Below are 14,117 nucleotides of genomic sequence, written 5' to 3' on the forward strand. Positions count from 1 at the left end.
GCTGTACCATTGGGCTGTGGCTGCAGTGTCCAAGCAGTTGTGTCAGTTGCATTTTAGGGGATAGTTGTTCTTTTGGGAAAGACCTGGAGAAGCTGGTTAAGGACGTGGGAGAAACTCATCCTCTCTTGCTCCCCGAATTGCACCAGAAAACTTCCCAGCGTGCTTCTTCAGCTAAAGCCCACACAAGGGGTGGGGAATGCTTACATTCAGACAGTTGTCGAAGTGGATTGGCCTCGGGACCTAGGAGGTCTTTCAAACTGGGTCTTTTCGTGGCCCCAAATGGGTGGGAGATGCTGGACCTTCCGGCTCAGTCAGAAGGTCCTGATCTTTTCCAGTGAGGTTGTGCCATGCCCCTCGGTGGCTTGGATGGTGGACTGACTGTCCCTGTTTTTCCACTAGTGGGCCTGTATCACTTTGGACCAGTTGGTCTTCAAGGTGGTCATGGAGCTACACTCTAGAGTTGGCTCGTCCTGTGCCAGACACCTTTATGTCTTGCTCTGTGGCTTGGTGGCAAAGCATCGGGCAGTCACACTCATTCTTCAGCACTTCCTAGATCTGGGAGCGGTGGAATTAGTACCCCCCGCCACACACACACAGAGCAGGGGCAAGGGTGTTAATCTATTTAATGATCTTAAAATCCCAAAGAAATAGGAATCCTTTTGGCTAATCTTCTAGTTCAAAGGGGTAAATGCCTGCCTCATGGTCCAGCACTTTTGGATGGAGATGATTTGCTCAGTGATTGCTTTGGTCTGTTCAGGTAAGTTCTTAGGTTTCTGAAAGATTCAGGGAAGTCATCTTGATATCCCAATCAAGAGGGACCAAAAGTGCTATCTCTGAACATTTATTCTGGGTTCCCAACTTCAGTTTTGGGCCCTTCCCTTTGGTTTAGTGACTGCCCCTCGGACCTTCTCAGGTGATGGCATTGGTGGCAGCTCATCTGTGCCACTAGGGCATTCAACTTCATCTTTACCTGGATGATTAGCTGATTTGGGCAGAATCTACTGTGGCCTCTGGAGTGGTCATTTCTCAGGTCATCCTGCTCGTAGAGCATCTAGGTTGGGTGGTAAAAAGGGCAGAGTCACCTATCTCCCTCCCAGACCTTGGACTACCTGGGGATCCACTTCAGTACAGCAGCAGCTTTGGGTGTGGCCTTTCTCAAGGAGAAGCATGTGGCCAAGCTGCAGACCCAGAAGTACAGCCTATGTAGCTTGGAGGCTCCCTGGAACTATCTCCAGCTTTTGGGTTCTGTGGCGGCAGCCCTGGAAGTGGTACCCTATGCTCTGGCCCATTTGCAGCCCCTTCAGATGGTCCTGTTGTTTTATTATTCTCTGAAGCAGGAGAAAAAGTATTGCAGTTTGTTTTTAATGTGTAGCAATATATCAAAAGCTCATAAATAGATTACATCTTATGCACCATACTGCAGTGATACTGATAAAGACAAGGAAGTTTATCGGGCAACCCCTTTATTAAAAGATTTGCATTGGTTGCCAATTTCGCCAAAGACTTTATGCCCATATCAGCCCTCTCCTGAAATCACTTCACTGGCTCCCTATCCGTTTCCGTATACAATTCAAGCTCCTCTTGTTGACCTATAAGTGCATTCACTCTACAGCCCCTCACTACCTTACCACCCTCATCTCTCCCTACACGCCTTCCCTAGAACTCCGTTCACTAGGCAAATCTCTCCTAGTTGAACCCTTCTCCTCCATCGCTAACTCCAGACTCCGCTCCTTCTATCTTGCCGCACCTTATGCCTGCAATAGGCTTCCTGAGCCATTACGTCTAGCTCCATCCCTGGCTGCCTTCAAATCCGGGCTAAAGGCCTACCTGTTTGATGCTGCTTTCGACTCCTGACTTGTAACTTTTATCTTATCCTTATGTGTCCTTCTGTCTGTCCTTCCCTTATCCTTTTTGGTCCTGTCTGTTTGTCCTGATTTAGATTGTAAGCTCTTTTGAGCAGGGACTGTCTTCTTCATGTTATTGTAAAGCGCTGCGTACGACTGGTAGCGCTATAGAAGTGATTTATAGTAGTAGTAGGTTGCCAGTAGGCGCTTGGATTGAGTTCATGGTGGCATGCTTTGTTTTTAAGATCATTAATGTGCATATATTCCCTTTTCATAATATAGGCCAGTGGTTCCCAAACTTTTTCAGTTCATTGCACCCTTCGTTTCTGAGCAATTTTTTGCGGCTCCGCCCCCCCTCCCGGCCACACAGGTCTCCGCCCCCCCTCCCCCAACCACACAGGTCTCCATCTTTTTATCTGCATAAATATATCAGCGATAGGGTGTCCCTATAGCGAGCCCCTCCAAATAACACACTGATTACAGTTTATAACAAATTACTATTCTACCTATGAAAAGTTATTCCATTATTATACTTCCTCTTAGTACATCTGCATGCTGCCCAAGCCAGCATGTTTAAAAATTTAAGTGAGATTAAATAAAAAATGCCACCAACAATAAAGAATGACAACTCGGATGCAGCAGCTCATAGGTTTGCTTGCTTTTTTTTGAATAGGAATGGAAACAGAGACTACTGACCTATTGGCTTCAATTTTTTGACTTCATCCCATCAAAAAAAAAACCAGAAAACAAGTGCGGGACTGCATCAGCCTTCAGGCATATGCTGTCGGCTCTGTTGGTTCTCTGTCCCCACTGACGTCAAATTCCAGTTCTGGGTGCAGAGGACTGGCAGAACTGACACCACATGCTTGAAGGCCGCTGCATTCCTGCACTTGTTATTTTATTTTTTTTGTTTTTCTGCCGCTGCTGCGCTGCTCTATGCAGTAGTGGTTTGGTGGGAGGAAGGTCTGGATTTGCCGCTTCACCCCAGAGAGGTCACTGCAGCGCACCAGGGTGCCGCTTCGCACAGTTTGGGAAATGCTGATATAGGCATAATTTTATAATACAGGCATAATTTTATATGTGTATCTGCTATACAGGTTAGGGGGCCTCTTACAAAATTACACACTGGGGGAATAATGTTAAAGCATTTCCCACGAGTAAAGCCTGGATAATGGTACATGTCCCAACTGCACATTTATTTACCACTGTTTATTTAGCTAAATTAATATTCTACTTCCCAGTCCTCCCCCAAAAAGCCCACAGCGAATTAGATCAAAACCAAAATAAGATGATACCTGTTTTATTGGCCTAACTTAATACATTTTTTGATTAGCTTTTGAAGGTAACCCTTCTTCAGATCAGAAACACTTCTGATCTGTCATTTCTACCTCTTGCTTGGGAAAGGGTAGGAGTCTCCACCTTTGCCATCAAATTGCAGACGCAGTCATACCCAGCATATTGCTGTTTTAGATACTAGCACTATAGCATTTCCTGGATTGGCTGTTCTATTTCACAAGTTAACACAACCAGTCTGTGAGCATTGAAAATGATTGGAGTACTAGCATTCAGGAAGGAGCATTGTGCTGGGGGTTACTGATCGTGGATTAAGTGTTTCTGCCAGTGTTAAGGACTGAGCATTGCACTACTTTTATAATCTTTCTTTTGCTGACAACCTAAGCACTGTGGAAGATAAGAAAGGAAACCCAAATGTCAGACCTTGATGGGAGAAGAAAACCACAGAGACCTGTTAATATAGAATTCCAGAAGACAAAGAACAGTATTACCACAGTGAAGAAGGACCTTGAAAGATGTAATTCTTTATTAAAAGCGTGATGTGGCTACGTTTCACCCTCAGGCTGTATCAGGGGTACAAAGATTCAGTCAATCCCACTGTCAAACAAGGTTATTGCAGTAACAGGATAAAACAGCATCAGATCACTGTCATAGTGTCTGCTACACAGCATTACAGCATGAGTCAGTCTATTCTGTTACTGAAATAACCTTGTGTTTAATGCTGGTATTGACTGTATCTTTTTACCCCTGATATAGCCTGAGGGCAAAACGTGGCCACATCAGGTTTTTAATAAAGAATTACATATTTTAAAGACTTTTTGGTAGGTTGCAGAGGCTAGCCCTTTCCAGAGTGGTAGAAATCTTTCTGAAACCTAGAGGACATATATTTCAGTTGTTTGTGACAACTGATATACTAGTTAATATCCTTAGTCACTGTAGACCACCCGACACTAGATTTCTGCATAGGGACATAGGATAGCCATCGCGAAAACCTTAATGAATATATATTTACAATTTTAGCTTGCCTCATGGCAGTCTTCATTCTCTTCTCTTCTCTCTTTCAGAGATTATGTTCGCCAAGAGATGGAATCAGAGTACCAAGGGGCCGTGTACAGGGATTCTGTAGCACTGAACCGAATTGTTGCAGCACTGACTGGTGAGCTGCGCCAAGCTTGTATTCATTCTCCTCCTATAAAGATAGAAGAATCCACAGCATCTTCATACCAAATTCCTATTGTGGCATTTTTTTTTATAAGGGAGCATAGATCTGTTACCCACAGAAGCACAAAGAGGCAGCGATCTGTAAACAGTAGTCAGCACACAAATGTAGTAGACTAGTAGGTGCAGGAGTATGAAATTTATTATGCATAAGAACCCGACGTCACGTTTCGCCTTTAAAAAGGCTGTGTCAGGGTAAGATTACAGGGCTTTTAAAACACTCATTCCCCTTGTAGTATAAATCTATCCATAAGCAGTTACCATACTCTGTAAACAGAGCAGCACTTCTTCTCCACTAGCCCCTGACGCAGCCTTTTTAAGTCTGCTCTGTTTGTGAGCTAGATCTGTTACCCATCCTCCTGTCTTCTTTCCTCCCCCATTGCCTGAGTTTTGGAGGACTTATTTTGTGGTTGCTCACATTTTTGATATTTCAATATACATTTTCCCGCATCCCCTAAATGAGATTTTAAGAACTCTGAATTTGTCTCCTGATATGCTGCATTGGTATGATATACAGGGCTCCCTCTGTTTTTAATTTTTACTGAACAACATCAGGATATTTCACCTGGAGCCAGGTGAAATATTCTGCTGATTCAACAGCGTCAGCAGTGATGCCAGTTTTCATTACTTTAGTACTGTATATACTTGAAAATCCATCTAAATATAGACCAAGAACCTTATCCCCTTAACCAACCCACCCTCCCCATTTTAGCTCAACTATAAACTGAGGGTAGAAATTTGGGTGATCACGAGGAACCAGACGCACAGTGCTAACTATAAAGACTAGCGTAAACACTGCAGTTGCTAGTATCTTAAAATTTTGTAAAGCTGTCTGTGCAAGGTGTCTTTAAAAATGTATTAACTTCACAATGCAGCTTGTAGTCAATGTACTAGTAGTCTTTAAAAAAAAAAAAAAAAGGTCCTTCAGTATTCCTAGACAAACAGCAGCTTCTGTGTTGTCATTAGCATAGACATTGTCCTTATTGTTGCTCTCATAGAGCACATCATCTTCATTACTATCTGTGGCATGGCGGCGGTGGAGAAGGGTACTGAGAGGAGGGATTTGTCCTGTGAGCGGAGGTTTCGGGCGGGAACGTAAGGGGAGATGAGGGTAGAGAAGGTAGTGAGGGGCTGCAGACTGAGTGCATTTGTAGGTAAGAAGGAGAAGCTTGAACTGTATGTGGTATCTGATCGGAAGCCAGTGAAGTGACCTGAGGAGAGGGGTGATATGAGTATATCGGTTCAGGCGGAATATAAGACGTGCAGCAGAGTAGTCTAAAGAGTCTTTGCTTTATGTTTGATGTCCTCAGATATGTGGGCTTAAAATATGTCCCAAACAATCGTTGATAGTTCTTCAAAGCAGCACCTGGTTGTCCATTCCAAATCTCATGAAGTCATTTTTTGTGTTCCTCTATTCATCTAGCCGTTGATATGCACGTGGACAGTAATTCTTGGTAGAACTTAACGTGTTTTGGCAACATCTTCCCCTTAAAAATGACTTCAGGCTTCAGCTTGATCCCATTCATCAAACAAGAGTGAACAGTGAAACGATTTTTTTCATTCCCCGTTCTCAAAAAACGTTTTATCTGGTAGGCTTGCTAGAGTTCTGTTGCTAGGAAGGTTGAAAGTCATGTTCACAATTTTTCTGAGCACAGAATTTTATATAATTTTTGCTGTTTTATAATTTAGGAAATAGATACATTCTTTAATATATTGCAACAATTTTAGGACATTTTTATTCCTTGTAAAGAAAGACCATACCTGTTCCTGAAGTGACTACACAAGCCTTCAGACACAACAAATTTGTCTATACCTTGAGATTTATATTTGTCCTATTTTGCCATTTGAAGGGTATTTTATTTATTTATTTGAATATTTATATTCCACACTATCTTGCAAATTCTAGGCGGAGCACAATGTAACATACATAATAATTAAAATTGTAGATGACAGTAAAACAAATTCAGTAACAAAAGACAGGTTCCACAGTACTATAATTATCATCAGAATTCAATAGGCCATATATCAAGCATTGATCTTTCTCTAAATTGCCATGTCTAAACCTTCCAAAATTAGTGCACTTTTATCCTAAAAACTTCTTCAACTTTTTAAAATCTTTCATATCATGCAGTAAACGGATTCCTTCAGGAAGTGCATTCCACAATTTAGGATCTCTTATATAGAAGATGAAGTTTCTATACTCCTCCAATTTAACTAACCGAAAGGAAGGTACATCAGATCTTGCAGATTGTAGTGACCTTGAGGGTTGATGGATATAAGGAAAATTGTATTACAGGGGAGATTTGTCCACATAACCAAAAGCAAAATCTTATAACGTATTTGTGTTTCTGTGTTGTGAATTCCCATGTGTGTTCTGCAGTATTTGTTTTGCTGATACTGTAGAACCCAGCTGAAAGTCATCCTCAAGAACTGAGAATGATGAAGTAAAATTGCTACTAGCCTTTTTGGATTTTGGCATCTGTTCCAATTGAGCCTTCTCTTTTCTCCAGTCTTGTACTTGTCTTTCGTAAGTACCACATTCCTTGCTTACAATTGCTCTCTTCTGCTCTCAGTGCTGCTTTCAGTTTAAATCTGGCATCATATGATGTCAGTTTTTTTTCTCTTTTCACCAAGACTAGCCATTCCTAATATTATTAATGAAAAACAGAAAACATAAAATTATCAAATGGGCCTCAAGACAGCAAAAACAATAAATTAGTATATAGTTCTACTAACCTTTAACAAAAGACTTGACCTTAATAACAAAGTTGAAAACTAAAAGTTCCTTTTTAGTCCTATGTTTACTGAATGGCCTTGTGAATCGCTGTAAGCTCAGATTTTTACCAGTATGTCCAGAAGAAAATTTCTGTAAGAAACTTTGCTGGAAAATATTTTTCTTTTAATGTACACAATTTTCCTTTTATTTGATTGAGGCAGGTAAGAATAGTGAAGATATTTTCCATAAATAAAAATATTCTTATGAACCAAACCTATTATTTTCATAGCATCTTTTACTCACTAGCAACACATTTCAGTTTCCATTTTTTTGCCTGAAACATAAATCTGAGGTTGACCTGGGTATGTATAGTTTGAGTGGGGTGGAGGGGGCCCTCTCCACCCCATTTTTTTGTTGTGTTACATTGGGCCCTCTCCACCCCATTTAAAAATTTTTTATTGTTGTGTTCGATTGCTGTGGAGAGAGTGAACCCCGCTCTGTTTTTCTATGTATAATTTGAATCCAGAATTTTGCTCTTGCCCAAGTATAAATAGACACCTGATTTTGGAAATTGTTTTTTAGCATGAATTTCTTGGTTTATATTTGAGTATATATGGTATATTGCTGTGTCGCTACACATACATACTATATTTGGGAATACTCTGGATTGAGGAGATAGGCCTTTTCAAATTATCATTCCATAGTTAGTGAAATATTGTTGATATCATATTTGTTTTGCAAATTCAGTAAATGTTCCTTTGTGCCATTAGAAGCCTTAATTTGCTTTGTGCCTCTAATTTCATTAAAATGATCTGAATTAGAAAAAACTTGTTAGGGGTATTGTTTCTGAAAGTCCTCAGTGAAGGATTCAGGAAGCAGTTGGGGGAAAGCTGACTGTACACAGCCCGACAGGGGAAGTGCCTAATGTCACGGAACAATTCTGCTTCTGGTCCTTCGTTCTCTCGGTAGGTAGGGAAGGCTGTTCAGTCAGGGCTGCTCTATAAAGGGGGATTCTTGAGATGCTGGCTTGCATAGGTTGGGTGTTTGAGAATGCTGAATGCAAGTGTAGAGGGGTGGGAGACAGAAAAGAAAAATGTACTTTAGGAGTTATAAAGATAAATTCTGTGAATTACTTAAGGCTGTCCTTTTGACAGGTGTGTGCACAGAGTTTCCTTCTCTGTTCTTGAAGTCTACTTTTATATTAATGACACTTCTCTCGTGCTCTTTCGTTTTTTCCTCTCTCTCTGTCCCACCCCACCTGCAGGTCAGGTGATTGTGAGCACTCTCTGTTCCTTCCTGATGAAAACCAGGCAGATATGGCTCTTCTCTGCATCACTGCTGCCCCTCCTAGCTCGTCTCAGTGGTTTCCCGCTTCAGTCACTGCCAATAGTCAACACTTTTGCCACTGTCCTCACTATCCTGGAAGTAATGTATGTCGTAGTGACCAACTTGTTTGTTCCGCTAAACCTCGCCAAGAGTGCCTGCAGGGAGATGATACAGGTTGGTAATTCTCTCTATGGACACATTAAATTGTAAAAATGCCTTCAGATCATAACTTTCATGTCTTTTCTGAAATCCCTTCCCGCCCTTCTCGATCCTATAGGCTGAGAAATAGTGGCTTAGAGCATCTGCTTTTCATCATTGCAAACTTAGCTTCAGGTAGATGTTCTGCTTTTAACATGATTTCTTTTGTTGATATCTATGCCAGTTTTATCCACATCATAAAATTGATTACTGAGACAAGATGGAATGTGCGCTACAGGTTTGTCTTTGTATCTTAGTGTTAGAATGGCAAGAAATGCTGCAGGTCTAAATTGAGTTGTACAGACAGAGCAGTGTGTGAGCTTTTCTAAAGAGCTGTCTGATGCAGTGGTAGTGTGCAAGTTTCCAGTGCTGATGTATCGGAGGCTGTTTAAGATTGCTACTGCAATGCATTGTCTGTTATGCATAGGGATGAGACTTAACACATTAACTGCAGAATGGCACTGCTGCCCTAGAAATTATTCTTGTTGCAGACTGTGTTCTGATATATTTCATGTTTTTGCCCAGCAAACACTTGGAAGGGCATTTTTGATATGACATTCAAATGGCGAAATAAATGTTTATTGGAAAACGTGTAAAAGCGCGAGTCTATAATGGAAGAAAGAACTAAATGTTTACTGATACACGAAAATAGCGATAAAATGTTTAGAGAGAGGGCGCACTGCAAACGTCATAGATGTTTGGAGATAAAAGTTTTCGATTATTGAAAATACACTACGCAAAACGTGCAATGATGGTACTGGTCCTCGTGTCAAGAAAACGTCCATGGCAATGGCAGGATGGTTCCGTCCACATGCAAAATGTGCTATATATCTTTAAGTGGAGGAACGTTCCTCAGTGTGCACAGCTATGTCACTGTGCAGGGAGCCCAATTTCTCCGTTCAGGAGTTGGAGCTCCTGGTTCTCCTGTGTCTCAGGCATAGGAGACCAAATCTTGAAGCACCACCACCTCCACTTGCCTCCAGACAATGTTTCCATGAGGGCATGGAGATCAATAAGGAGCAGCTTGGAAAGGTGAGTGTAAAACATTGCTCCCCCCCCCCCCCCCCCCGTCCCTGGATCACAGAACCACTCAAGTGTAAGCAAAATACATAGGCAAGGTCACATATAGTGTGGTCCCTTTGCTGCAATTCCTGATATTAATTTTTTATAAGAAAAAATAACAAAACATTGGTGAAATCAGAATGTACAGAATATCCAAGTTTGGGTCCCACTAACCATGAAATGCTAAAAGGAGGGCCTGCACATATCTAGACCCCTCCCCCCCTCCACAAGCATCCTTCCCCACACCTTCATGCAGATGGGAACATTGGCAGCAGCTCACTAAAGTACATTGAGCCGCCAAAAGACACTTTCCTCAAGGCCCAAACCGGGGGTCCCCTGAGGTCTGCACATTATAGTGGACCCCCAATCCTCCTCTTATGGAGACTCCCGCCTATGTGTACACCCCCTCCCCCCCCCCCCCCCCCGCCACCCCAGGGTAATGTGCAGCCATTGCCATCAGTGAAGGCTCTAAAAGAGCTAGCATGAGTACCCCACAGATAGATGCCTAGAAACTGCCTTTCTTCTGGGGATCCCAGCAGAGGTGGCCAGAAGGATGGGCGGCTCCAACAGGGTCCCCTGTCATCTCCCAGCCAGCTGTAGGACACAGGCATGGGGACGCAGACACTGACAAAAATGGTAATAATGGCTCCATCCGTGCAACAGTGCAGTGCTATACTACCTCCTAGCCAGTGCCTACTCACTCAGGGTAGAATAATCCAAATCATAGTTGTCTGATGCGAGGCTCCATCCCGGGAGTCAGCTCCCAAGAAAAAGATCCTAGGTGACATTGTAGTCAATGTGCTGAAATCTTCTGCCCAGTGTGCAGCGGCAGGCAAAAAAGCAAACAGGATGCTAGGAATTATTAGGAAAGGGATGGCAAATAAGACCAAGAATACAATAATACCTCTGTATTGCTCTATGGTGCAACCTCACCTTGAGTATTGCGTTCAGTTCTGGTCACCGTATCTCAAAAAAAGATATAGCGGAATTAGAAAAGATTCAAAGAAGAATGACCAAAATGATAAAGGGGATGGAACTCCTCCCATATGAGGAAAGGCTAAAGAGGTTAGGACTGTTCAGCTTGGAAAAGAGACAGCTGAAGGGAGATGTGATTGAGGTCTACAAAATCCTGAGTGGTGTCAAACGGGTAAAAGTGAATCAATTTTTTACTCTTTCAAAAAGTACAAAGACTAGGGGACTCGTAATTGAAGTTACATGGAAATACTTTTAAAACAAGTAGGAGGAAATATTCTATCCAGTGTGCAGGACCAGCACACCCTGGACCAGCACTCCCCGACCAGGCATGGGAAGAAGTAGAGATGAACCCTGGCGCTGGGAGTGCCAATCCCCTATCAACATCAGGAGGCTAGGAAGGGGGAGGACCCCTGAAGGGACATGCCTCCACTGGAGGGGGAAGAAGGGGTGCCGGAACAGGCCCTCCTCCCTCGCCAGCAGCTATGCTGGAGGGTCTAATAGCTGAGCCCTGGCCTGAAATGGCTGCCACACCTGCTGGTGGGCCCACCCAACCGGACACCCTAGTCCAGCTCCAGCTGCAAGTCAGCCTTGCGCAGAGACTTGCAGCAGGAGTTGATGATGCAACGAGAACTACTGGGCCAGATGGTGGCAGAACTAAGGATGCTCCATGAGGAGCGGCGACAGCCTCAATAAAGCAAATGGACAATCACCACTATACATAGTTTTGAGTTTTATATTGTTCCAAATATAATGTTTTCAGTCGTTTGCAAGCAAAAGTCTGTGTCTTCACTCTGTGAAAAAAAAAAGTGTTCTTTTCATAAAACGCAAGGCTGAAAGTTCTTGTGGTTTAGACACTACTAACCAATCCCTGGGAAAAGGAGACTGCAGAACCGGAGAGGGGAGGGGAGGGGTTGGGGTAACAGATGGAGAGAGAATTGTCCAAATGGACCTTGGTGACCACAATTGGAGCAGTCCCCTCTGAATGTTACATGCTCCACCAGACAACTGCGCTAATAGAGCAGAATCTGATGGACCCTGCAGCAGAAGGCGGCCCTGTGGACTCCATCTTGCCCCCCCCCCCAGGATCTCGGACCATACCCCAAACCATCTTGCTATGCCTCCAATAGTCAAAAATTAGGTGATGGCAAATATCTTAGGGCCAGCACTTGACACAGGTATAAGGTCTATACAAGCTGCTACCTATCTCGCCTATGCAGGCCTTCCACTCCATTCTCCCAGATCGTGGCTGTAGGGTATCTGGGAGTGGAGCTGTTCCCAAACTAAGTCATTAGGTCGGATATTGCCCTGCCAGGACCTAGGGTCAGGCTGACCTTTCTGTTGGCGAGGTGATGGCTAAGACAAATGTTTGAGAGACATGTGCAGGGAATTTAGGGCCAACAGAGGGCCTGGCCTGTCCATAGGACCTGGCAGGGCAATATCTGACCTCTTGACTCGGCTCAGGAAGGACCCCACTTCCAGATGCCCTACAACCATTAGCTCAGCCATTGTACCTCTGGGGATTTAGAGAAGGCTTTGAAGGTGAAATGACCAAAGTCGATTATACTCTAATGTAGCTACAGTTACCTGGACATAAGAGTACAAAGCAGATCACAGAAGCATCATTGTGGGTCACAGTATGGGGCATACTGCCCACCTATACTGATGCTGCCAACAGATATCTGTTCGGAGGGAAAGCTACACACAAATAGTGCACTTACCTTTACTGAAAATTGGTAAGAATGAGTCTTTGGCTCTGATCCCCACCTGGTATGCTCCCATTGTTAGCTCTGCGTGTATATATGTGTAGGTGGGGCTCCTTATCTTTGGGTCTGGCTGCTACTGCTGTAGTTGCTGTCCCTCCTCTAGCAGGGTCTGTCTAAAGATATGTTTAGCGTTACTGTAGACCAGTGATTCCTAAACCTGGTCCTGGAGGCACCCTGGCCTGTCAGGTTTTCAGGATATCCAAAATAAATATTTATGAGAGAGATTTGAATGCACTGCATTCAAATCTCATGAATATTCATTGTGGATATTCTGAAAACGTGACTGTCTGGGGTGCCTCCAGGGCCAGATTTGGGAACCAGTGCCCTAGATTCTTTTAAAGTAGGTCTCATTCCAGGTTTTCTTCTTTCCGCCCCCAGGAAGTCATTTTGCTATCTGTTATTGGCAATAAACGTTCATTACTTAACACCGCCTATGTCATGCCCACGAAATGCTCCTCCCTCCCCCTTAGGAACAACATCTTTTTGGTGGCTAGCGGACGGGCGTTTTTTGTTTTGTTTGATTATACGCTTTAGATGTTTTTCTGAGAGAAATACATATACCTACCTGTTATACCATTTCTTTGGACACTTTTCTGTTTCAAAAATGAGTCTCTTCATTCACTAGATTTTGGTGGGGGCTGTGATATCATTTTGAAGCTATTTTCTGTAACTTTTCTCTCTCCCTGGTTTATTAAAATAGGTGCTTTTAGATGATGGAAGATTTTTATATGTGCCATCTCTAGTGCCCGGTATAAGTTTGTGGCATGGGCTTCAAGAAAACAGATGACTAACACTTTAGGAAAGAGAGAGTTTCCTGGACACCATGAAATCTAAAAATTTCGTGTAGGAGTTGATTAAGAATGAGAGAGCCATTCATGGCCCTGGAGAGTGACTGTTTTTTTTTATTTCCAGCAATAGATTGCAGCTAATTCCTCAGCTAATTCTTTAACAAGATATCTCCATTTAGGCACCCTGGTAATGGGAGGTGAGAGCCTATTCTGTATGAATTACTTGGTGCCCTTATTGAATACTAATGTACATTTTGATGCCCAGTATTACTATACATTTAGGTGCCTCCATTTACATCTGCCATAGACCTGGTATAAATGGAAGTGCTTAAATATATCAGGCACGGAGGCCTGCTCTGCCTAAGGCCTACCCATATGAATGTCACCCCCCTCCCCATTTGAGTGCTTATTTGTAGAATATCACTTAGGCATCCAGATGTTGTAAACTTAAGCACCTAAATGTCAGTATTCTGTAAGTTAGTCACATAGTTGACATATAAATAAATATAAGCAACTTGTTATAGAATAGCTCTTCTACAGATAAATCTGCAGAGTATTCAGAAAACTGTAATATACTACTACTACTACTTATCATTTCTATAGCGCTACTAGACGTATGCAGCGCTGTACACTTGAACACAAAGAGACAGTCCCTGCTCAACAGAGCTTACAATCTAATTAAGACAGACAAACAAGACAAATAAGAGATAAGGGAATATTAAAGTGAGGATGATAAAATAAGGGTTCTGAACAAGTGAATAAGGGTTAGGAGTTAAAAGCAGCATCAAAAAGGTGGGCTTTTAGCTTAGATTTGAAGACGGCCAGAGATGGAGCTTGATGTACCAGCTCAGGAAGTCTATTCTAAACATATGGTGCAGCAAGATAAAAGGAACAGAGTCTGGAGTTTAGCGGTGGAGGAGAAGGGTGCAGATAA

At 42.8% G+C, this 14,117-nt stretch overlaps 1 protein-coding gene across 2 annotated transcripts in view; it reads left to right on the top strand.

Moving 5' to 3' along the window:
* LOC115461237 (RING finger protein 145-like) overlaps positions 1-14,117 on the top strand; it is a 59,098-nt gene that overhangs the window by 17,133 nt on the left and 27,848 nt on the right. For both annotated transcript variants that reach the window (XM_030190925.1, XM_030190927.1), the window contains exons 3-4: positions 4,202-4,293; positions 8,336-8,571. In XM_030190925.1, the coding sequence (XP_030046785.1) occupies positions 4,202-4,293; positions 8,336-8,571 (328 nt within the window). The remainder of the gene's footprint in view (positions 1-4,201; positions 4,294-8,335; positions 8,572-14,117) is intronic.

Source organism: Microcaecilia unicolor, chromosome 2 (genome assembly GCF_901765095.1).
Source record: "Microcaecilia unicolor chromosome 2, aMicUni1.1, whole genome shotgun sequence".
Lineage (NCBI taxonomy): Eukaryota > Metazoa > Chordata > Amphibia > Gymnophiona > Siphonopidae > Microcaecilia > Microcaecilia unicolor.